Source organism: Xenopus laevis, chromosome 9_10L, assembly GCF_017654675.1.
Source record: "Xenopus laevis strain J_2021 chromosome 9_10L, Xenopus_laevis_v10.1, whole genome shotgun sequence".
NCBI classification, from domain to species: Eukaryota; Metazoa; Chordata; class Amphibia; order Anura; family Pipidae; genus Xenopus; species Xenopus laevis.
Genome location: NC_054387.1, coordinates 133,012,562 through 133,036,186, shown reverse-complemented (window position 1 = coordinate 133,036,186; position 23,625 = coordinate 133,012,562). Strand labels below are relative to the sequence as shown.

Here is a 23,625-nt window from a genome sequence, read left to right as displayed (position 1 = left end):
GTGATACTCAGAGTTCCCTGTATAACTCAGCCTGCAGCCTTGTGCCTTTATATGGTCACAGAACAACCCCTCAGTGACTTCTAATATCCTTATCATTTACAGTAGGGGGTACATTATCCCTTATAATACATGAGTGATACTCAGAGTTCCCTGTATAACTCAGCCTGCAGCCTTGTGCCTTTATATGGTCACAGAACAACCCCTCAGTGACTTCTAATATCCTTATCATTTACAGTAGGGGGTACATTATCCCTTATAATACATGAGTGATACTCAGAGTTCCCTGTATAACTCAGCCTGCAGCCTTGTGTCTTTATATGGTCACAGAACAACCCCTCAGTGACTTCTAATATCCTTATCATTTACAGTAGGGGGTACATTATCCCTTATAATACATGAGTGATACTCAGAGTTCCCTGTATAACTCAGCCTGCAGCCTTGTGCCTTTATATGGTCACAGAACAACCCCTCAGTGACTTCTAATATCCTTATCATTTACAGTAGGGGGTACATTATCCCTTATAATACATGAGTGATACTCAGAGTTCCCTGTATAACTCAGCCTGCAGCCTTGTGCCTTTATATGGTCACAGAACAACCCCTCAGTGACTTCTAATATCCTTATCATTTACAGTAGGGGGTACATTATCCCTTATAATACATGAGTGATACTCAGAGTTCCCTGTATAACTCAGCCTGCAGCCTTGTGCCTTTATATGGTCACAGAACAACCCCTCAGTGACTTCTAATATCCTTATCATTTACAGTAGGGGGTACATTATCCCTTATAATACATGAGTGATACTCAGAGTTCCCTGTATAACTCAGCCTGCAGCCTTGTGCCTTTATATGGTCACAGAACAACCCCTCAGTGATTTCTAATATCCTTATCATTTACAGTAGGGGGTACATTATCCCTTATAATACACGAGTGATACTCAAAGTTCCCTGTATAACTCAGCCTGCAGCCATTTGCCTCTATATGGTCACAGAACAACCCCTCAATGGGTACATTACTTATAATTTACATGCAGACAGTTTGAATTCTAATTCACATCTACCACTATGTAATCCCATTATAAAGTTGATACATATTTATATAGTGTAATTGCCACTGGATATTCCCTTACAGACTGGAGTTGCCATATGAAGGTCGGTTCTGCTGCTCAGAAACAGGAATACGGTTCTGTGTGGAATCCCCAACCAGTATTGAATTTGAGTTTGGTTCCTGGGATGAGTATTTGGGACATTTGGAGCAATACTCGTATCACATAGTCAGCCCTCTATTTGACATCACAATAAAATGTGGATGGGTATCAGAGGTGTATCTTCCTCACTATGTTTGTCTAGGAGGTAAGTTCCATCTGGTAGATATTGGTTAGGAGAATTAACATTATTTCAGAAGCCAGAGAATACTCTAGATTTGCAGCAATATTTTTTGCAAAGTTAAAATATAGCCAATAGTGATGGGCAAATAAATTCGCCAGACACAAATTCACGGTGAATTTCCGTGTTTCGCCACAAGCGAATGAATTTGCGAGACTGCGGCGACAATTCACGGCGAAAATCATACAATCTGCCACGTCAAAAAAAAATTTGTTGCGCGTAATGATTGTCGCTCGCGCCAAAATCATTCGGACGTCTTTTGACTTTAATGCATTTGGACCAAATAGTCGTGAGTATATAAAATTGTTGCTCGCGTCAAAATTATTTTGACAGCGTTTGTGAATTTCGCTGTAAATTCACAAATTTTCACAGTACAACTCTAGCCATTTACTCACCAGTAAAGTTGGTAAACAAGCTGCCGATTGCCTGATCTGGCCTCTCAAATGATGGACCACTTATACTATATGTCTCTTTGATTGAATATACAGGGGGACACGTTGTTACTGAGGAGTTTAAGGTTGTACATTACAAAGATGACAATATGGTACTGGAGACACCGGCAGAAGTTTTGCCATTTTATGTTGTACTGAAACAGCCGACCTTCTCCCCAATTGGGATCCTTCTATTAAGGAAATTGCCCAGTAGAGTTCGACGTAACTTCCCGACTCACGGAGCCGTCTTTTTATACAGCCGATACATCACTGGTTATACCCTCCACCTGTACTTCATGCCAATGGATCCCTCCTTAAAGAAGGTAATGCATTCTTTTCTCTTATATCTATTAGTCTAACACTAACATTCAGGTATATGATTTATCATTAATTCTGTATGTTCAGGCTTTGGACAAGGAAGAGGGTGAAAATGGATTTTCCTGGGTTGCCAAACCACCCAAAACAAGCACGGTGTTCAGCCGTAGGATATATATTGTGGAAGGACCAGATAAGGCAAAAATAAAGCCAAAGGTGAGTTCAGCACAAAATACTGTTCTAGGGAACAACATTTCTGTAGATCATCTAAAGATTTTTTTTCCAAAGCATTTCCTCATCATCATCATGATCATTTAATTATAAGATACGCAGTGCTTTACCTCAGTTATAACAAACAGGATGGTGGATAATAAACAAGAGTTTACAGACTACAATAGGATTAGAGGGCCCTACAAATTAAGAGTTAAACTAAAGGTTAGGGTACAATTGAGACATTAGGATTTTAGAAAAATTTTGTGATTCATGATACAGCAATGATTAATTAATTAAGGTACATTGAATAGGCCTCTTTAAACAGGTGGGTCTTTAAGGAGCGTTTGAAAGTTTGGAAAGAAGGAGAAAGTGTGACAGCTTGTGGCAGAGAGTTTCAGACAAAAGCCAAAGCCCGAGAGAAGTCTTGTAGGTGAGAATGGGCAGAAGTGATCAGAGGAGAAGTGAGGTGAAGATCAGAAGCAGAGCGAAGGTTGTGTGAAGGAGAGTATTTGGAGATCAAAGATGACATATAGGGGTAAATTTATCAAAGAGTGAAGTTCCGCCACTAAAGTGAAATTCCGCCACTCTCTATTAATTTCTATGGGATTTTGAGAGGCTTATTTATCAATGGGTGAAAGTGAAATTTCACCCTTTGATAAATACGCCTATAAAAATCCAATAGAAATGAATGGAGAGTGGCGGAATTTCACTCTAGTGGCGGAACTTCACTATTAACTTCACTCTTTTATAAATATACCCCATAGGGAGGGGCTTCACCGTTAAGCGCCTTAAATGTTAGTGTGAGTAGTTTAACTTTGATTCTAGAAGAGATTGGGAGCCAGTGAAGGGACATACATATGGGAGCAGCTGATGTTGAGCGGTGAGATAGATGAATGAGTCTAGCGGCCCCGTTTAGAACAGATTGGAGTTGTGAAAGGTGACTTTTTGGAATACCTGTGAGGAGTAAGTTGCAGTAATCAAGGCGGGAGATGATGAGAGACTGAATCAGTGTTTTAGTTGATTCTGAACTGAGATAGGGTCGTATTCGAGCAATGTTGCGCAGTTGAATATGACAAGATTTTGCAAGTGTTTGAATGTGTGGTGAAAAAGACAGATGAGAGTCTAAGATGACTCCTAGGCAGCCTGTGTGGTGGAATGAAAGGTGGTGTTGTTTACGGTGAGTGATATCTGAGGGACAGGGGAAGATCTTGGAGGAAATATAATGAGTTTCGTCTTTGAAAGGTTCAGTTTCAGGTGGCGCTGTGACATCCAGGAGGAGACAGCAGAGAGACAGTCTGTGACTTGGGAAAGGACAGAATTAGAAAGATCAGGAGTAGACAAGTAGAGTTGGGAGTCATCAGCATAAAGGTGATACTGAAGTCCAAATGACTGAATGAGTTTTCCTAGTGAAGTTGTATAGAGCGAGAACAGCAGGGGGCCAAGAACAGAGCCTTGAGGAACTCCAACAGAGAGTGGGAAAGTAGTAGAAGTAGAGTTAGAGAAGGAAACTTTAAAGGAACGGTCAGACAAATAAGATATAAACCATGAAAGAGCAGTGTCCCGAATGCCAGATGAGTGTAGAATGTCTAGGAGGAGTGTGTGGTCAACTGTGTCAAAGGCTGCAGAGAGATCTAGAAGGATTAGAATGGAATAATGACCTTTAGACTTTGCCAATAGAAGATCATTGGTTACTTCGGTGAGTGAAGTTTCAGGTGAGTGCAGTTTCAGTCGAGTGTGATGGGTGGAAGCCAGATTGCAAGGGGTCGAGGAGGGAGTTGTGAGTGAGATGCTGGATCAGGCGTTTGTAAACAAGCCTTTCTAGTAATTTGGATGCGAATGGAAAAAGGGAAACCGGACGATAGCGAGAGAGCTGGGATCAAGGGAAGGTTTTTGGAGGATAGGAGTGATTAGTGCTTGTTTGTATAATGATGGAAAGGTACCAGAGAGAGAGTGAAAGGTTAAATAGGTGGGTAAGTGCAGGAGAGAGTGTATCAGAGATTGGGTGGAGAAGGCGGGAGGGTATGGGGTCAAGGGAGCAGGTGGTGGGTTTTGAGCTGGCTAGAAGTTTGCTGACTTCATCTAGAGTTGCAGGGGTGAAGGAGTGCAAAGTAGATGTGAGTGGACTGCACGTTGGTCTGAGATTGTTGTCCGACGGTATGCTCAGCCTAATGAGATTGATTTTTTCATTAAAGAAGTTAGCTAAAGCTTGGGCAGTTATATTAATGGGTGGAGGGGGGCATAGGAGTGAGTTAAATGTGGCAAACAGTCGCTGCGGTTTAGAGGACAGAGTGGAGATTAAAGAAGAGAAGTATTGTTCTTAACTATTGATAGTGCTCGATTGTAGCAGGAGAGCATGAATTTGAAGTGGATGAAATCAGGATCAGTTCGTGACTTTCTCCACCGTCGTTCAGCTGATCTACTACATCTTCTGAGGTACCGAGTTACACTAGTGTGCCAGGGTTTAGCTGGTCAGCTGTGACGGGTGGTAGAAGGTGCAAGGGAGTCAAGAGCTGTTGAAAGAGCATCGTTGTAGCGTGAAGCTGCCCTATTTGGACAGGAGAAATTTTTAATATGAGAGATGGATTGTGCTGATACTGTTGATAATTGTTATGGATCAAATGCGTTAAGGTTTCTGTACGTCTCGGTGGAGAGAGATGGTTGTGATAGTGCAGGTGAAAGTGTTATCTGAAAGGAGAGTAGGTGATGGTCAGATAAGGGGTAAGGAGAATTAGAAAGGTTGGATGGGTGGCACAAGTGGCAGAATATAAGATCAAGAGCATGACCCTCGATGTCGGTAGGTGTCGGTCCACTGAGAGAGACCAAATGAAGATGTTAGAGAGAGGAGGCAGGAGAAGCAGAGTTGTCCATGGGGATGTTGAAATCACCTAATATGAGAGCAGGTTTCTCGCTGGAGAGAAAATATGGAAGCCAAGAAGCAAAGTGATCCAAGAAAGTAGAGTAGGGGCCAGGGGACGATATATGACAGTGATACGCAGAGAGATTGGTGAAAACAAAGAATGCTGTGGACTTCAAAAGAGGTGAAGGAGAGAGAAGTTTAGATTTTGGAACCAACATTTGGGGGAGAGAAGAAACCCAACCTAACCACCATGACGGCCATCCGGTCTAGGGGTATGACCTCCATAGGAGAGGCCTTCATAGAAGCCTCCATAGGAGAGGGCAGCAGGTAAAGCAGTGTCTGAGTGGGAGAGCCATGTTTTGGTGATAGCCAGAAGGTGAAAATATTTGGATATAAAGAGGTCATGGACTGCTGTGAGTTTATTGCAGAGTGACCGTGCATTCCAGAGGGCACATGAGAAAGGCAGAGAGGGTGCTGGCTTTATGTGAATAAGTTGTGCAGGATTAAAAGGGGGGAAAAGTTTTAGAGACTGGAAAAGACATTATGAAATGCCTGAGAGTGGGAATAGGTGAGGGGAGGAATGAGTGAGCGGGACCAGAGTTTTGGGAGATGTCCCCAGCTGCAAGTAACAGTAATAAGGAAAGTGAGACAAGGTGTGACCCAGATTTGACAGTGCGAGCATTGTGAGCATCCTCTTATAAAAACCTTTCCCAGATAATACTAATTCTGTCTGACCATAAGCCACTAGTGTAAGATGGAATGATCAAAAATTCAGAACTTTAATTTATCTATAGGAATGTAAGGAGGAATGTTTTTCACCTGCAAAACAGGATCTGTTCACAAATATGCATCTTTCTGTCCAGAAATCTAATAATGACCTGAATGGTCTCCAATAATGACCCCTATATTCAGAGTAGATTTTCCATTGCCCCATGCATCTTAGAGATACAACTGGCTCAGTGTGGAGAAGACCTCTGACTATGTAATGTCACCTATAGGGGACAAACTGATGCTGCACTTCACTATATATTTGATGTATTGTAGGGTCTCAGGCTGAGTTTTGGGGACTGTCCAGCACTGTATCATTACAGTGAGATCTACTTACTGAACGTCGATGAAGAACTTTCCTTGAGTTTGACATGCACAACAAGCCAAAAAGGCATTTGGGATGCTCTACTAAGAAGAGGTATCTATGCTACTATATTATACTATACTACTTTTATTGCAACCTGGCAACTGGCAACAACTAGTTAACAAAGCAATACCGCTCATTAAACTTTATTCAGAGGTCAAGGGCACCCACACTAAATTTGAGCACATCTGGTACCCACGGCTGTACCTAGGGTTGTAATAATGGGCAACACCTTCCTTTGTACCTAAATATGCTGTGACAATTGTACTGAACTATGTATTATCTCTGTGACATCTATCATGCTTTGTCATGTCTTAGAAACAATAATAAGTCCAATGTACCTTTTAGACAACATCCTCGATTTGTTTTGTTTTTTCATATAGGCTCTAAAAGGGCTCTTAAATGGTCGGCCTCTATAAAACTTTTGCAAATATTATGCATAGCCATTAACATATGAACAATTCATTTGGTTGAATGCTGTGGTGAATGCATGCACATGCAGACTCTGATGGCCAGATTTTTTAATATTGGGGTGCATTTAGGGTTTACAATTGCATTGCAGGACTTACCATTACTAAAAGACTTTCATTCAGATTTAAACTACAAATATTCTGGCCAAAAGACAAAACTAATGCTAAAATCACAGCAATAAAGTAAACCCAGTACCGGAAAATGCAGTTACTAAAGGAGAACTTTAAAGGACCATAATATAGCACTTATATTTGATATAACTATGAGTTGGCAGAAGAGGCATGTTTAGGGCACAACAGAAAAGGGGTGCTGGGCATGTACCTCTTCTGCTTGACTACCCAAAAATCCAGCCCGTCTGAAAGAATATCAGCAAGTGGCGGTTTGGGTCAGGTGCAAAAGATAAAGATGTGTTGCCAAGAAGGGTTGGAGATGACGAGTGCGGGAAGGGGCTTTGATGTCACCACTTACTGTGTGTTCATGCCCTTGAGCCCAACATTATTTGACCTGGCACTACCTGTATTTTGTTGGGCAAAACAAGCATCAGGTCCGGGAGGTCCCATTGCACCAGGTATAGATGGATATACATGGAAATACAAGTGGTATCTCTGTTTGTCACAATTACTTTTATTCCACTATTGGGTAGAGATCCCATTTTTTCTATAAAAGGTATTTTAACTAGACAATAAGTGAATAAAAGTTGCATTTATTTTAGTGCCAGGAAGAGCTGAATAGATTTAACAGAGATACAAATACAAAGGAAAAGCTTATATTTCACAGAGGCTAAAAACCAAGCAGCTTTAAAATTTCTGTGTAACTGGGTACAAATATTTTCTGCTGTAAATGTGGCAACCGTCTCAGTATTCTATCCATTGGTCCAGGAGCAAATAGACAAACTCATGCAATCTTCATGGCATGCCAGAAAGATATTGGGTGAAAAGGTGTTCCTCTAGGTCTGACGGGTCTGAGTTTGCAGCTTTTATCGGCCCGTGTATGGTCAGCTTAAGATACAGATCTCAAAGAGCTAACTGTCATTTTGTATGACTTATTGTAACTGATGAGCCTTCTGCAATTGGGGCATAGGGAAGCCATGAGACTAGACTAGTTGAGGTTTTCACATAAATCAGTTATAATGACATGTGAAATAAAAAAGTGTGGTGTGAGAATTGGATTATGGGAAGGAAGCTCGTGTGGCATGTGATTCTGGTTGGGCTGTAGAGATTGCACCCAACATTGGCCAAGAGCCACATCAGTAAGTGGTCTGTGGCCACTGGTGCTGCTGTTGTGAGCCAATTACTGGCTCTTGGACCAAAAGTTTAGTTGAACAAACTGCAACCACCTCAAGGCTCCCTAAACTGCAGCCTAAAGAGCTCTTAATAGAATCAACTGGTTGAGTGAGTGTGTAGGGTCCGAGCAGGTGGGAGGAGAAGGATTAAAATTGTCCCTTTTAATACGGTATGCATGTGCTGAGAGGTGGTGTAAATCCTCTGCCTTATACATCTCTGCTTGTGAGCCAAATATGAGTGATTGCCCACCATCCCTAAAGTCTTGGGGTTGCACTGTGGGTTTTTTTATGCAACCTCTTCTAACTTACTAACCATTATGTCAGGCATTCACAGAATTATTATTTTGCTGTTATTTGACTGTTTATACTTGTGTATTTGGTGCCTAGGCCCAACTTCCTTTCCCAAGTATCTACAGATGATTTTATTATGACATTATTCATCGTACGATAGACAAAGCTGGTGACAGTCTCCCACTGAAAACCATACTATCAGCAATACATGCAAAGATATTACCCGCAGCCGACAGAAATCGTTTAACCTGTCCGATCGACCAAACAACTGATCTCCGCTGGACGAAAAATGTCGGGACTCTCCACACATTCCGAAAATCGTACAAATCCTCAATTCGTACGATCGGATCTTTGCATCTATGGCCAACTTTATTAGACTTGTTACTGCCAATAATGGAGCTACTAACTATAATGTGAACAGTGACAGTGCTCATAGCAATGTGCTTTCTGTCCCCTTTAATTTATAAGTAGCACATTCTTGCAATGGAACTCGCCCATTTAGAAGAACAGAATCAATAGTATTATGTATAGTGAAATGCCCATTGTATTTACACTAAAAACAACTCAACACACAAAGTTTGTGTGACAAATGAAATTGTATCATAATAAATGGATAGAATGATGAGATGACAGTAGGGATGAGCAAAACATTTTGCAGCGGTTTGAAAAATGTTCCACAAAAAAATGCCCATTGTCTTGAATGCATTTGGCAAAATTGTTGCCATTTTGCTAATTTTCTGCAAAACCGGTCAGATCATTACAGTATTGCTCTAATCTAACATAGCAGGGCGATAGAGCAGCCCTGGCAAAGGATTTGGTTTAATCCAAAGTGACAAGTTGTTTTTTGCTTTATAACCAATTCTCTAAACTTCCCACTGTCTGGGTCGTAAATATGCCTGTATTTGACCTTATATCCCTAACCCCCACCTCTTTTTTTTCTTTCAGAAGACTTGACGCCAAGATCACAGATGGAACGAGGTTGGTTTTTTTTCCCCAGTATGTTTTTCTTGCCACATTAATCATTCTATAAAAGCCTGTGTGTTACCCTTTAATTTTTAAGTAGGTAAAAAGATAAAAGAAAAAGCAAGAAATTACTGAAGCAGAAAGACACATTTACTCATTCTGAATTCATTAGAATGTTGTTAATGTTTCTTAGGTAAACGTACTGTTTAGAGGTTTTTTTGTTTTTTTTTTTAACACAGACAATGTAGGGTGACCAAGAACATGAACATGCCTATCCATTATTTTGGGATCTCCAGAAACCACATATATTTGTAGTCTGTATAGTTGTGTCTTTGTAAAGCAGAGATGTTTGTAGATATAATGCTCTAAATATGACTTTTATATTGTTGAAAAAGAAAAAATATTTTAGAGTAAGTGAAAGCTAAGTATTTGTTATGACATCCGGTGGTGTTTGCTTTTTAAAATATAGAATGTGCTTACATTCCTCACTGACCACCTTTCAGAAGACAAAGCAAGCTTGCCATGTAGACGTCTATAATATGCCTTTAATTTAAAATAAAGGCAGTTTTATATAATTTGCATGATATTATTGGCTGATTTTTTTTTTTTTTTACTTTTCCTTCCATCCAATAGATGGGCAGCACTTTATAAATAATCACCGAGCAGATCTGATTGCCAGGGTGTCCCTCATTGATCCTGTACTGGATGATCTCTTGGGTGATAAGATCCTGACCCAGGAACAATATGATACAGTGAGAAGCAACAGAACCTCCCAAGAGAAGATGAGGCAACTCTATGAGTATGTCAGGTCCTGGGGGAAGATTGAAATGGAGATGTTCTACAGCACATTAACAGCACACAATAAAGCACTCATCAGGGATCTTCTACAATGAGAGTCCTCTGAACCACAGATCTAACAAGCACATGTGGTCTTTGATTGGATCAAGGACAGCTGTTGGCAGGGCAGGCCAGGGCGGCCAGGCGCCCTAAACAACCTGGCGGGCAAGCCTTGCGCATGTGCGTGAGCGACAGTGAGTGAAGAGATAGACAGGAAGGAAGGGGTGAGTGATGGAGGGAGGGGACAGCAACAGAGGGGAGGGGAGGGAGAGTGACAAGAGAGTGGAGGGTGTGAAGAGAGAGAAATAGTAAGACTGAGAGGTGTGGACTAGGGGTAGACAGGAGACAGTTTTAGAGGTAGCTACCCAGCACCCCCCTATTATTGTGCCCTAAGCAGCTGCCTCTTCTGCCTACCCCTAGTTACGGCCCTGGCTGTAGATAAAAGCAAAGTGCTATATATTTGGGGATCTTATGCCTTATGGAGCCACTGGGAAACACGAGTTTGATAGGATCTATTGACCCTGCAGCCCATATCAGGCATCCTGAGAATTCACATAGCAGATACGCTATAGAGGCCTGCCAAGGCTAGTTATACCATCAGCCCAAGAACAAAATGAATACAGCCAGAAAGAAGGTATAGGTGACATGACTGATCTTGATCTTGACTGATAAAGAATGTGTAACCTCGCTGCCCAAGCTGCAATAATTATCAACCCCTCAGTAGAACCGTGGATCAAGGAAGTCAAAGAGATGTCACCAGAAAGCCAAAAAGGTGTCGTACGATAAATGTCTTTCTCCAAAATGTGGACTCTCTAGGCTTTGTCATAACCTGTGTTACACTATCTTGGGCTATACGGGCCAACGGGGTTACTTACCAACTAGTGCACTAGAGCATTGGTTACACGTGACTCTAACACTTCAGGCTAGGGCCTTCGCTAAATATGAGATTCAAGGTGTGGTGTAGTGTAACTACAACTCCCACAGGCCACTGAGCTATAAAACAGGAAAAGAATGGGCGCTAGGAGGTTCTTGCAGTATAACCAAATAACTTTTATTTGTCCAAGACAAATGATCCACAAGTTTTTCTTACAGCGGTGGCAGCATAAATACGCACACCTCCTCACACGGAGCTTCCAAGCTAGATGCCGGGGAATTTCGTCCAGAGAGAGCACAGTGGAACTCCCTAAGGCGATAGCGTCCACCTGGATAGATACACCCTCATGATCTCAGGGTCCCTGCTCCCTGACTTAGACACTAGAATACCCGGTCCCTCTAGGCACATGGCTTTCTGGGCCTGGCTGTACTTAGGCTCCTCTGGGAACACCCAGCTGGATTAGCATCCAGCAGCCAAAGAGGAAAATCCACCTCTTCCGTGGCCAAATATATAACTATGGATATTACCTCTAGCTACATGGACATCTGCCCAGCAAATAGGGAGATCAGGAAGTAAAAGGAATTAAAGGCGTAGGGCACGTTAACCCTGTGGGTCCCTACACCTGTATAGAGAGAGTCAGTTATTTGCCAGGCTAGGTATTGCCCTGTGTTTTTGGTGCCATTTGTCTGTATACAAAAATAACCCTAGTACACACAATGGGGCAAATTCACTAAGCCGCGAAGCGCCGAACGCTAGCGTTGATTCGCTAGCGTTTGTCATTTTCGCTACTGCGCAAATTCACTAACGAACGCTGGCGTAGTTTCGCTTGTGTTACTTCGCAACCTTACGCCAGGCGAATCTTCGATAGCGACGAAACTACGCAAATTCACTAACTTGCGCAGTGTACTGAACGCTACCTTTTACGCTAGACTTCCTTCGCCACCTCAGACCAGGCGAAGCGCAATAGAGTAGAGTAGAGTGGAGAAAAGCTGATGTTATTCCAATATTTAAAAAGGGATTACGATCTCAGCCTGGCAATTATAGACCAGTAAGCTTGACATCTGTGGTGGGCAAATTATTTGAAGGCTTGTTAAGGGATCACATTCAAAATGTTGTTTGGCATTATGAGCAACAATCAGCATGGCTTTATGAAGGATAGGTCATGTCAGACGAATTTGATTGCATTTTATGATGTGGTAAGTAAGATTCTGGACAGTGGGGGGGGGCAGTAGATGTGATCTATTTGGATTTTGCCAAAGCGTTTGATACTGTGCCCCACAAACGACTGCTTTCTAAACTAAGGTCTGTTGGGCTTAATGAAGTCGTTTGCACGTGGATAGGAAACTGGCTACAGGATCGGGTACAGAGGGGGGTTGTTAATGGGACATTCTCTACTTGGAGTAAGGTTCTTAGTGGGGTCCCCCAGGGCTCAGTATTGGGTCCACTTTTATTTAACTTGTTCATTAATGACTTAGGGGAGGGTGTTGTAAGTAATGTATCAGTGTTTGCAGATGACACAAAACTATCCAGTCCAATTAATTCCATCCAGGATGTGGCACTTGCAACACGATCTTGACTAACTGGCAATCTGGGCAGCTAAGTGGCAAATGAGATTCAATGTTGATAAATGTAAAGTCCTGCACCTGGGATGTAAAAATATCCACTTATACCCTTAATGGGACTGCACTAGGCAAATCCATTATGGAAAAGGACCTTGGAGTCCTTGTAGATGATAAACTTGGCTGTAGCAAGCAATGCCAGTCAGCAGCATCAAGGGCAAATAAGGTCTTGACTTGTATTAAAAGGGGCAGAGAGTCACGGGAGGAGGGGGTCCCACTGTATAGAGCACTGGTAAGGCCCCATCTAGAATATGCCCTACAGTTTTGGTCTCCATCACTCAAACAGGACATTATTGTATTAGAGAGGGTACAGAGAAGGGCAACTAAACTGGTAGAGGGAAAATCTTAGCTATGAGGAAAGACTGGCCAAATTGGGAATGTTCACGCTGGAGAAGAGGCGCTTAAGGGGTGATATGATGACTATGTATAAATATATAAGGGGATCATATAATAATCTCTCTAATGATTTATTTACCAGTAGGTCTTTCCAGCTGACACAAGGTCACCCATTCCGATTAGAAGAAAAGAGGTTCTGCCTAAATATTGAGAAGGGGTTTGTTACAGTGAGAGCTGTGAAGATGTGGAATTGTCTCCCTGAATCAGTTGTACAGGCTGATACATTAGATAGGTATAAGGAAGGGCCGGATGCTTTATTCACCAGTAGTTCCTCCCAGCAGACAGGAGGGAGCCAATGAGATTAGAGGAGGGAAAGGGGTGTTACAGGGAGAGCTGGGAAGTGAATCAGGGGTACAGGCTGATACATTAGATAGGTATAAGAAGGGGTTGGATGGTGTTTAGCAAGTAAGGGAATACAGGGTTATGGGAGAGAGCTCATAGTCCAAGTTGATCCAGGGATTAATCCGATTGCCATTTTGGAGTCAGGAAGGAATTTTTCCCCCTCTGAGGCAAATTGGAGAGGCTTCAGATGGGTTTTTTGCCTTCCTCTGGATCAACTGGCAGATAGGTAGTTAATAAACAAAAAAAAAAAAAAGTTGAACTCGATGGACATGTGTCTTTTTTCAACCTTACCTACTATGTTACTATGTTAGATAGGGATTGTTTAAAAAAAAGTCAATTTTATTTTCTAAGTCCCAAAAAACGCTGGCGTGTTTTCTACATTATGGGTGATAGGCTGAAAAAGATCGAAAAATTTTTTGGGGCTCCCCTCCTTCCCCCCTACATTTCCTAACTCTTGGCAACTTACCTATACAGTGGGCACATGTGTAGGGCAAAATAAAATGTTATTTGATGATTTGAAGGTTTTCTAGGCATTTGTAGTGCAGATACGTATTCCTCCATTGAAATTTGAATTTCGCGCCGTATGCAAATTAGCCTTCGCTAGCGTAACTTCGCTTTATATAGCGAATCAACGCTAGCGCAACTTCGCAACCTTACGCTACCCCTGTGCGCAACTTCGGATTTTAGTGAATTTGCGGAGCCCTGGCGAAGTGCGGCGAAGTTGCGCCTGGCGCAACTTCGCATCTTAGTGAATTTGCCCCAATGAATGTCTCTCGAGGTACATAAGTATTTGTGACCATATACACAGATAAAAGATAACTATTTCTATTAAAGAATTAGAATAACGTCTGATTTGTGCATAAAAGGATATCATTATATTAAAAACTCCATTCTGTAAATCTTAACAGGCAATCGGTCTCACAAATGTATGACATCCATGTAACAAACACAGTTATGAGTAAAGTTACTTACAGAATAAATTATGTAAAAAGAAACTTGGACAGGCTATTGTATATAATGGTGTAACTAAATAGAGCATGTCAAGCCAGACAAAATAGATTCTTGTGACAGAAAGCAGGATTCATTCTATCAACAAAATGAAAACTCAGTTTCATAAAACTGATAAAATATCCATTCTGTGAAAAGAAAAGTTGCCAGCTCTGGCCCACATGGCTGCATCATCACTAATTCATAGGATACTACAGTCTTTGACCTGCTATAGAGGTTGCCCCCTAATGTCCCCTGTGCTTCATACCAATTAATAAGTGATAAAGGAATTTATTTGCCAGCCATGGATTTGCAGCGAAATTTTCACTTTTTGCCATGTGCAATTTTTTTTTGTGAAACTGCAGCAAAAATTTGCCAAGAAAAAATGCCCATTGACTTTATTGCATTATGACAAAAGGTGAATTTCCCTTTAAGCTGCAAGACACAGTTACCCAAGAGACCTGCTTATCTTAAATTGTACAATTGTATCTTTGCTTATCTTAAATTGTTACACATGTATCTAAGTGCAGGTGCAAGGTATTGTGGACTCTCTGCCAAAAGCCTCTTATTTAATTAAAGGGATACTGCCATGGGAAAATGTTTTTTTTCAAAATGAACCAGTTAATAGTGCTACACCAGCAGAATTCTGCACTGAAATCCATTTCTCAAAAGAGCAAACAGATTTTTTTATATTCAATTTTGAAATCTGACACGGGGCTAGACATATTGTCAATTTCCCAGCTGCCCCTGGTCATGTGACTTGTGCCTGCACTTTAGGAGAGAAATGCTTTCTGGCAGGCTGCTGTTTTTCCTTCTCAATGTAACTGAATGTGTCTCAGTGGGACATGGGATTTTACTATTGAGTGTTGTTCTTAGATCTACCAGGCAGCTGTTATCTTGTGTTAGGGAGCTGCTATCTGTTTACCTTCCCATTGTTCTTTTGTTTGGCTGCTGGGGGGGAAAGGGGGGGGTGATATCACTCCAACTTGCAGTACAGCAGTAAAGAGAGACTGAAGTTTATCAGAGCACAAGTCACATAACCAGGGGCAGCTGGGAAATTGGCAATATGTCTAGCCCCATGTCAGATCAAAATTGAATATAAAAAAATCTGTTTGCTCTTTTGAGAAATGGATTTCAGTGCAGAATTCTGCTGGAGCAGCACTATTAACTGGTTCATTTTGAAAAAAAATTTTCCCCATGACAGTATCCCTTTAAGTTTTAGAAACTTTGTATATGGCTGTTCATGCAGGAGATCAAAGCGAAAGTCAGGACATTTCAGTAACAATCTGGGACTGTGGGCTGAGCTGTCAATATCGTGACTGTCCCACGAAAAACAGAACAGTTGGGAGGTAAGTGGTTTAGCCCAGGACATCAATTGCGGTCTACCATTTTTGATGCTTCCTTATCTCCCAATTTCTTGCTCTATAATTTTTTGATTCATTTTTTGATGAATTAATTTTTTAATTGATTAGCTTATGAGTCAATTCATTTTTCAATTTATTCCCTTACTCAATTTTTTGATACAATTAATTAATACATTTTTTTGAGAATATGTGTCAGGTATTTACACTGCATAGTTTAATTCATTGTACTCCAAATTCATTTATAACTCATATTTATATTTATTTTCAATGTACCTGCTTATGCAGTATAGACGCATGCTTCCGTGAATTTTAATCCTATGTCTCTGATGTTCTTAAATGAGTATGTTATTTTAGCATGAAACCAACATCATGCTTCTGACGAAGTGACACACGTTACGAAACGCGTCGAGCTGTTTCCCCTGCCCGCTACTTTGCTACTTTTAAGCATTTTTCAATAAAGCCGCATATGTTTTAATCTAATGGTTTTCACCCGCACTTTACTTGGATCCGGTTCAGCCGCACTACTGCCTCATTTTGGATGATTATTTCACCCCAGCCAGAGCGGATTATGTTACCTCACCGGTGGGCGGATTACCTACGAGGACTCACTCCCCATCTTGATAACGTCTCCTCTCTTCTCAATTCCAACGCCGATCACAGAGGCTGAAAGGGACACCACGTGTTCCCCGAATCTGACACAGAAACAGCTGTGATTTTCACGAAGTTTCAAGGAAATAATGTAAACTCACATCATTCCCTAAATCACTTTAATTAGATCAAGCACAATCATTCCAGTAATGAATGAGAGAGAAAAATCGGTTTTATGGGTAAATTATTTTCCTGGACCAATCAGAAATGACATGACGAACTAAAAACTAGGTGTATGAAGCACCAATCAATTGCTCCAAGTGCATTATTCCCTTTTTTAATTGGGAGAGTATCGGCACAGCCAATCATACAGACGGTTTCAGGAACACCAATCATTGGCTGTCAAAATCTGGAGATGGGAGTAGTGTCGGACTGGCCCACAGGGATACCAGGAAAACTCCCTGTGGGCCCAGGTGTCAGTGGCCCCTCATGCTGCTAAACATTTAGCATATTTCATGGCCATTCCCTATTTCTATGAGACTAAATAGATGGAATAATAGATTATAGCATGTAAAGAAAAGAGACTAGAAGAATAGAGGCTAAGTGAGGAGAGGAAGAATAATAGTACTGAGGGTGGGTCCTTGATCTAAGGTCTTCTGGTCGGCCCCTGGTCTAAGATTTTTGGGTGGGCTCCTGGTGTCCCAGTCCGACACTGGATGGGAGGATTTTATACCATGTGACAAAACCGACCAATAATATTACAAGATATCGGACTGCCTTATTTGCATGGGAGGGCTATAAAAGCAGGAGCCCGGGATGAGAAGGAAACAGTTTTATACAGTGTGAGAGAGAAGAATACAATTATGCCTGAACCAGCCAAGTCCGCTCCAGCCGCAAAGAAAGGCTCCAAGAAAGCGGTGACCAAGACTCAGAAGAAAGACGGGAAGAAGCGCAGGAAGACAAGGAAGGAGAGTTACGCCATTTACGTGTACAAGGTGCTGAAGCAGGTGCACCCCGATACCGGCATCTCGTCCAAGGCCATGAGCATCATGAACTCCTTTGTCAACGATGTGTTTGAGCGCATCGCAGGGGAAGCCTCCCGCCTGGCTCATTACAACAAGCGCTCCACCATCACCTCCCGGGAGATCCAGACCGCGGTCCGACTGCTGCTGCCTGGGGAGCTGGCCAAGCACGCCGTGTCCGAGGGCACCAAGGCTGTCACCAAGTACACCAGCGCCAAGTAACTGCTGCCCGACCCCTGTCCGACCCCAACACAAAGGCTCTTCTAAGAGCCCCCCACCTTCTCATGAAAAGATCTGTCACTAATGTCTGTAGGTTTTCTATTTAATGAAAATAAAAGCTGCTGGTGGATTTACAATAACTGCTCACTGACCCCGCAAGGGAACCAATATATTGGGTGAGGGGCTCTAATGCGCTGGGAGATCATTGTCTGGTGCCGCTCCCCCCTGTTTTCACTTGGTACCACCCAACAAAGTCATTATCCCCACACAGTGAAGCTCTGAACTCGGTATAAGGGAGAGTAGAACAATAGACAGTTACAGTATAGATTTATTGGGATATGAACGGCCCATATATAATTATAATACAATTCATATGATCCCAGATTCTTGTATTAACAGCTCTGCAAAGTTTATTTTGGCGGGTAATTTGAATCGTTGCCGATTATTATAGACTCATCAGTGATTGGCTTTGAGAAGACAAAGGAATACGCGTGTTATCCAATCAATGGGCACAAACTCTGAATGTAATACACAAAAGCCATGAATATCTTGTAAATTATATCCTTATTAACGGTGAGTTCTGATGTCATCAGTTATAAACGGTGAGTAGTGATGTCATTTCTGTCACATGACTCACTGAAATTAGTTTTTCCTTTGGCCTCGTGTTTTTATATGGTCATGAAACTCCTCGGTGACTTATAATATCCTTATATTTTACAAGAGGGGGTACTTTATTCACTATATAAACTCACTCAGTTTGTTCTTTTTCTGTCACTGATTCCGATTACACGGCGCTCACTTTAGCCACAAATCACCAACAGGAATGAAGCGCAATGTTGCCCCCTTGTGGCAGTTCCAGTAAATAACCAGGGAAATCACTGTCAGGCCTCAGTGGGGCAACACAACTGTCAGTCCAGGGCGGCAATTGGGTAGAACTGAAACTCCCATCTGTTTTATAGCTCTGTTTTAATGTGGGGGGCTGTTCTGTGACACATACAGGATTTCTTTTAACTTCAACCACAAATATGTGATATACTCACCCCTTTTTATAATATTATTATTTTCATAATATTATTATTATTATTATTAGGCAAATAGGAATTTGAGCTCAGTGCTGACATTTCAGAACAGGACACACCCACTTTTGAGATTTAATTTCTACAATTCACATCTGATTTCATTTGTAAGTTACTAAATAAATAGTGATGTCCCCTCAATACTAAAGGGCTGAGTCACTCCCAGCAACTCCCAGCACAGCACAACTGTATGTCAGTGGGCCCAGTATTTAAAGACACAGTGACCCCTTCATTAGGAATGATGTTCCCCGGCATCTGGCAGCGCCACACAGACCTGACCCCGTTTCAACATTCCAATAAGTAGAAGCAGATTCCAGGTCTGATCTCATTCGTGTCCAGTAACAGAGCAGGTGCTTCTAAATGAATTGCCCTAAGCTCTGTCTCTGCTGCCTCCACCATCCAGTGCCACAAGCAGCTGATTAACAGCCTGTGAAGAAGGAAGCAAGGCATTATGGGAACTGGGGGTGTGGCTGGAGTGTCGCTACATTGTTTCAGGAGTCAGGAAGCTGCAGTGCAGAAATAGCAATTACGTTTACAAACCAATGAATATGATGTGCAGTGAGACTGTGTATTTGTGCTGCTCTGGCTACAAAATGATATTTCATCAAAACAACTTCTTATTTTGGGCATTGGCTCCTGGGAATGGCAGTAAATGGATTTCTATTTAGGCTTCAAATGACCCAGGTCTGGATTCTCTTCTCCCTCATAACATGGGGTTGGGTGAAGTCACAATATCGAGGGGGGGGGTTACTCAAGGTCAAATGCTGCAAATAAAATGGTTTTGCCTAAATGAACTTCCTAGAAACAAACATATTAGTTCATATTAGATTCAATACTTTGGGTCCCACATGTCTATTTAAAAGGAGTCAGACTAGTCCTGCCTTTGTCTCACAGTTATAGAGAGTTCCTCCAGGATGAAGCAGAGAAAGTTATTTATCTACTAGTCCTAGTCTCCCCCCACCCAACTCCCTGCACCCTCAGCTGTAGCCAATTATCTGACTTTATAAGCCCCCACTCCCTGTGCTCCCTGTTTGCTCATTAGACTCTGTGCTGGCGATTTAATCAGTTGCTGAACAGTTGCCTCTGCCCTTTCATTTTGGACCTTGAGTTCAGTGTCTGTTGATCTGACTCCCAACCTGTCTGTCCTTCTGACCCAATGTCCCAGAAGAAGAGTTTTGGTTCCTCGGCTTTGGGAAATGATCCTTGTGATATTGATTTGTTTATTAAAGAGAATGAAGGGGAATAGGACACCTGCCTGCAATGTCGCCCATTGGGTAAGAAATCCTCCTCTCTATTGCTTATCTAAAGGGAAAGTAAAACTTAAAAAAACCTGTTCTGTTTTACAAGGTAGTAGAAAGTGGGTAAATCATTATTGCATCTGTTGCTCACTTAAAATAAGACCAATTGGAAATCTGCGCCTCATGATTCATTTCCTGGCTAACCAGACATATTGGCAACTTTGAAGCAAGTTGCAGCAGTGTAAAACTGTTTTATTTTCTATGGAGCCTGTAACATTGTTTCTTACAGGAGTAGCCTCTAGTACAAGTCTCAAAGATGTCGCATGTTGGAAATATTCACCGTCTGCATTGACAACTCCTGCCAAACCTTATAGGAGACATTTTGTGAAAAAAAAAAAAAATAATAAATAAGAATGTACCAGTACATTATACTCATTTAGATATAGAAAAATTGTGCTTAAAAAAAGTAGCGTTTCAGGCTGATTTATTGAATATTTCTGCAAAACCCCTAATAATCCCTCCCTTCTCTTCCACTTGCTGCTCCCTGAATTCCCAGGCTGTGCACTCAGCTCACTGCACTGTAGGACAGGAACCAATCAGCAGCTAGCAGGACCTGATAGGGAACTGAAGCCTGTCTGTGCTTGTGTGACTGCAGGGCTGTGATTGGCTGTCCCCCTCCTACTGTGCTTCTGGCAGGGACCGTTAGGACACGCCCACCCCTCATGTGAAACACAGACAGGGACCAGAGAACATCTATAGGGAGCTCCAATAAAGGGGCTGTTTTTAGAGATAATATTAATGTTTAGCCTCATGTAAAAGCAACACCATATATTACTTATAATTGCCTACACAATTAGGGTTTTTTTAATTTATCCTGTATCTCCTTTAAAGGAGTGATTCACCTTTTATTTAACTTTTAGGATGTTCTAGAATGGCCAATTCTAAACAACTTTTTATTCATTTTGTAGAGTTTTTTTAATGACTTGCCCCTTTCGACTCTTCACAGCTTTCAAATGGGGGTCACTTAACCCATCTATAAATGCTCTTTTAGGCTACAAAGTTTTATTATTGCTACTTTTTATTACTCAATCGGGCCTCTCCTAGTGTTACAAAGCGGACAATTCTAAGCAACTCTTCAATTGGTCTTCATCTTTTTAGTATTCATTTTTTTTCTGTTTTTTTTTTTTCAATTACTTTGCGTTTTCTGACCCGTTTAAAAAAACAAATTCTCTGTAAGACTACAAATGTATTGTTATTGCTACTTTTTATTCCTCCTCTTTCTATTCAGGCCTCTCCTATTCATATTCCAGTCTAATCAGCGCATGGTTGCTAGGGTAACTTGGAGTGGAGATGGAAGAATAAAGGGCACCTGTTGCCTAAATGTTTCCCTCTGGAGTTGGGAAGGAAAAGGTGTAACTTACTATAAATCTGTAGGAATAAATGGGTTTAATGTTCTCCAGTGTGACAGTTGCAATTTTAATTGTGTGTGAAACGGCCCTGAATCTCCTGAGAATATAAGAAGTGACTGGTTCTCCTTTGCTTTTCAGGGGTTAATGGTCAGGAGGGGGCAGAAGGGGTTAACTGATGAAGACTCTGCTACATCTCTGGCTGTTCTCAAGGCAAAGTTCACTGGGGACTTGTGAGCTGCTCCTTCTGGAATCATTTCACTTCTCTCAATCCTGTGAAAGATAAAGACCCCCAGTGTAGAAGCAGCTCAATGTCAGTGGATCTCCCTTATGTCCCACGTGAGAAGCTTTGGCTGAGGCACCTGTATGTGAATATTAATCCTTGTGTTACTGGGAGTCGGCGACCCACGTGAGTGGCTTTGCCTATTGCTCAGTCTCTATTTCCACTGCAGCTTTGGTCAATACATCAGGGGCTCATATCAATGTTCTTCTTACATCTGATAACCTGGAGTCCTTATTCCGGTGACACCTGACTGGTATCTGGCTGCTTCGTCTCCATGTAAAACATTATTTTTTTCTGAATTATTCTTGTTTTCTTGCTCAGCCAGTCCTGAATGTTACCAGAAGTGCTGGGAATTGCACAAGAGCTTGCACTCCATACCAGTGCCGGGCTGGGATTAGAGCTACACTATGAGCTCAAGTTGAAATGGTTTAGAAAATGTTTTTTTCTGCTCATAGTTTTATGCCTGGGCTTAAACCTGCCCAATATAAACAAAACATAAACCTAAAAGTGGTGTAAATCTAAAGTGGCTCCAAATCTCCATATATATATAATTTCAAAGACATTTTTATCAATGAGGTTGGACATAGAATTCTCTTTTTATCAATGAGGTTGGACATTCCCTGGCAATTCCCTATTTCATGAGTTGTTCAAATGACTATAACACTATATAGTTCAAACTATAACACCGTCCCCTAGTTTTCTATAGAAATTGTATAGCAAAATTATAGATGCAACAAATCCACCAATGAGAATCAGACATGGGGATAAAGGACAGACTTGTTCAGTGCTGGGAAACTGGGCTTAAAGCTTCCAACTCCAGTTGCAGGAACAAAGAACATGGAGCCACATTGATACAGATCATCTTGGATTCTCATGGGAGGATTATTTTTATGGTGCACTATTGCTTTAAGAATACAACCCTGATGTTGCTGGACTACAGCTCCCAGCATGCTTCAAGTAAAGTTTGGTTGAGTAGTGCAGCAGGGTTTACTACCCATTTAATGGGATATTTTTAAGTATGAGGTTTCATGTCAACGTAAGTTAGTTTGGTTATGGCCATGTTTGTTCCATGTGGGGCACCAGACTAAATCATAGGAATAAGTCAGAACTGAACAGGAGCTGAGGCTCATGGGATGTCTGTAAATGGCTCTTCAAACATGTCTAACCAGAAAAAGTTGTGTATTCTCGCACACCCTACTTATAAGCTGATGAACATGGGCCTGATATAAACACAGGTGGAGGCTCGGCCACCTCCCAATGCAAGTTCTCAAGATAAATCCAATGGCACCCAGGTCTGCATGAACTAATGTTTATTTAAAGGGGAGTGCAGTGCAAACCTGTCCATGCAGACCCGGGTTCCATTGGATTTCTCTTGTGAATCTTCAAACGCGTCTGACTTGACCAATGTTCTTGTACCATGAATAGAGTTAAATGAATATAGTTTGTGATCATGCAGCCGACATCCCTCCAAATCATATGAAACAAATGTATTGTGCTTGTGTCTCCAGCTGCAACTCGATTGGATGAATGGCTTTGATATTGCGCTATTTCTATAAATACCCTAATATACATCACATATGTCAACTACAGGCATGGGATCCATAAACCCATTACCCAGAAAGCTCCAAATTACGGAAAGGCCGTCTCCCATAAACTCCATTTTATCCAAATTTTTAAAAATGATTTCCCTACAGTACCTTGTACTTGATCCCAACTAAGACATAATTAATCCTTATTGGAGGCAAAACCAGCCTATTGGCTTTATTTAGGGGCCGATTCACTAACTTCAAGTGAAGGATTCGAAGTAAAAAAACTTCGAAGTGTTTTTTGGGCTACTTCGACCATCGAATGGGCTACTACAACCTTCGACTACAACTTCGAATCGAAGGATTCGAACTAAAAATCGTTCGACTATTCGACCATTCGATAGTCGAAGTACTGTCTCTTTAAGAAAAAACTTCGACCCCCTAGTTCTCCATCTAAAAGCTACCAAACTCAATGTTAGCCTATGGGGAAGTTTTTTTGATCAAAGG

The 23,625-nt window shown here is 41.6% G+C and overlaps 2 protein-coding genes and 1 long non-coding RNA gene across 3 annotated transcripts in view; all 3 read left to right on the top strand.

Annotated features, from left to right (window-relative positions):
• Window positions 1-10,431, top strand: part of LOC108703939 — a 33,246-nt gene extending 22,815 nt beyond the window's left edge. The window contains exons 5-10 of the mRNA XM_018240246.2: window positions 1,133-1,353; window positions 1,875-2,140; window positions 2,223-2,348; window positions 6,247-6,388; window positions 9,324-9,356; window positions 9,975-10,431. Coding sequence (XP_018095735.1) covers window positions 1,133-1,353; window positions 1,875-2,140; window positions 2,223-2,348; window positions 6,247-6,388; window positions 9,324-9,356; window positions 9,975-10,234 — 1,048 coding nt within the window. The 3' untranslated portion in view covers window positions 10,235-10,431. The remainder of the gene's footprint in view (window positions 1-1,132; window positions 1,354-1,874; window positions 2,141-2,222; window positions 2,349-6,246; window positions 6,389-9,323; window positions 9,357-9,974) is intronic.
• A 6,760-nt stretch (window positions 10,432-17,191) lies between these two features.
• Window positions 17,192-17,644, top strand: LOC108703940 (histone H2B 1.1-like). The gene has a single exon (XM_018240247.2). It carries the CDS (start codon window positions 17,212-17,214, stop codon window positions 17,590-17,592), a length of 381 nt encoding a protein of 126 aa, XP_018095736.1. The 5' UTR covers window positions 17,192-17,211; the 3' UTR covers window positions 17,593-17,644.
• Window positions 17,645-18,366: 722 nt separating this feature from the next.
• On the top strand, window positions 18,367-23,121 carry LOC108703941. The gene is made up of 2 exons (XR_001933512.2): window positions 18,367-19,939; window positions 21,451-23,121. It is a non-coding gene; the product is annotated as an uncharacterized LOC108703941 (long non-coding RNA).
• Window positions 23,122-23,625: the final 504 nt, after the last annotated feature.

Coding starts and splice junctions, on each gene's coding strand:
- LOC108703940 (XM_018240247.2), top strand. CDS start 17,212: ATGCCTGAACCAGCCAAGTCCGCTCCAGCCGCAAAGAAAGGCTCCAAG.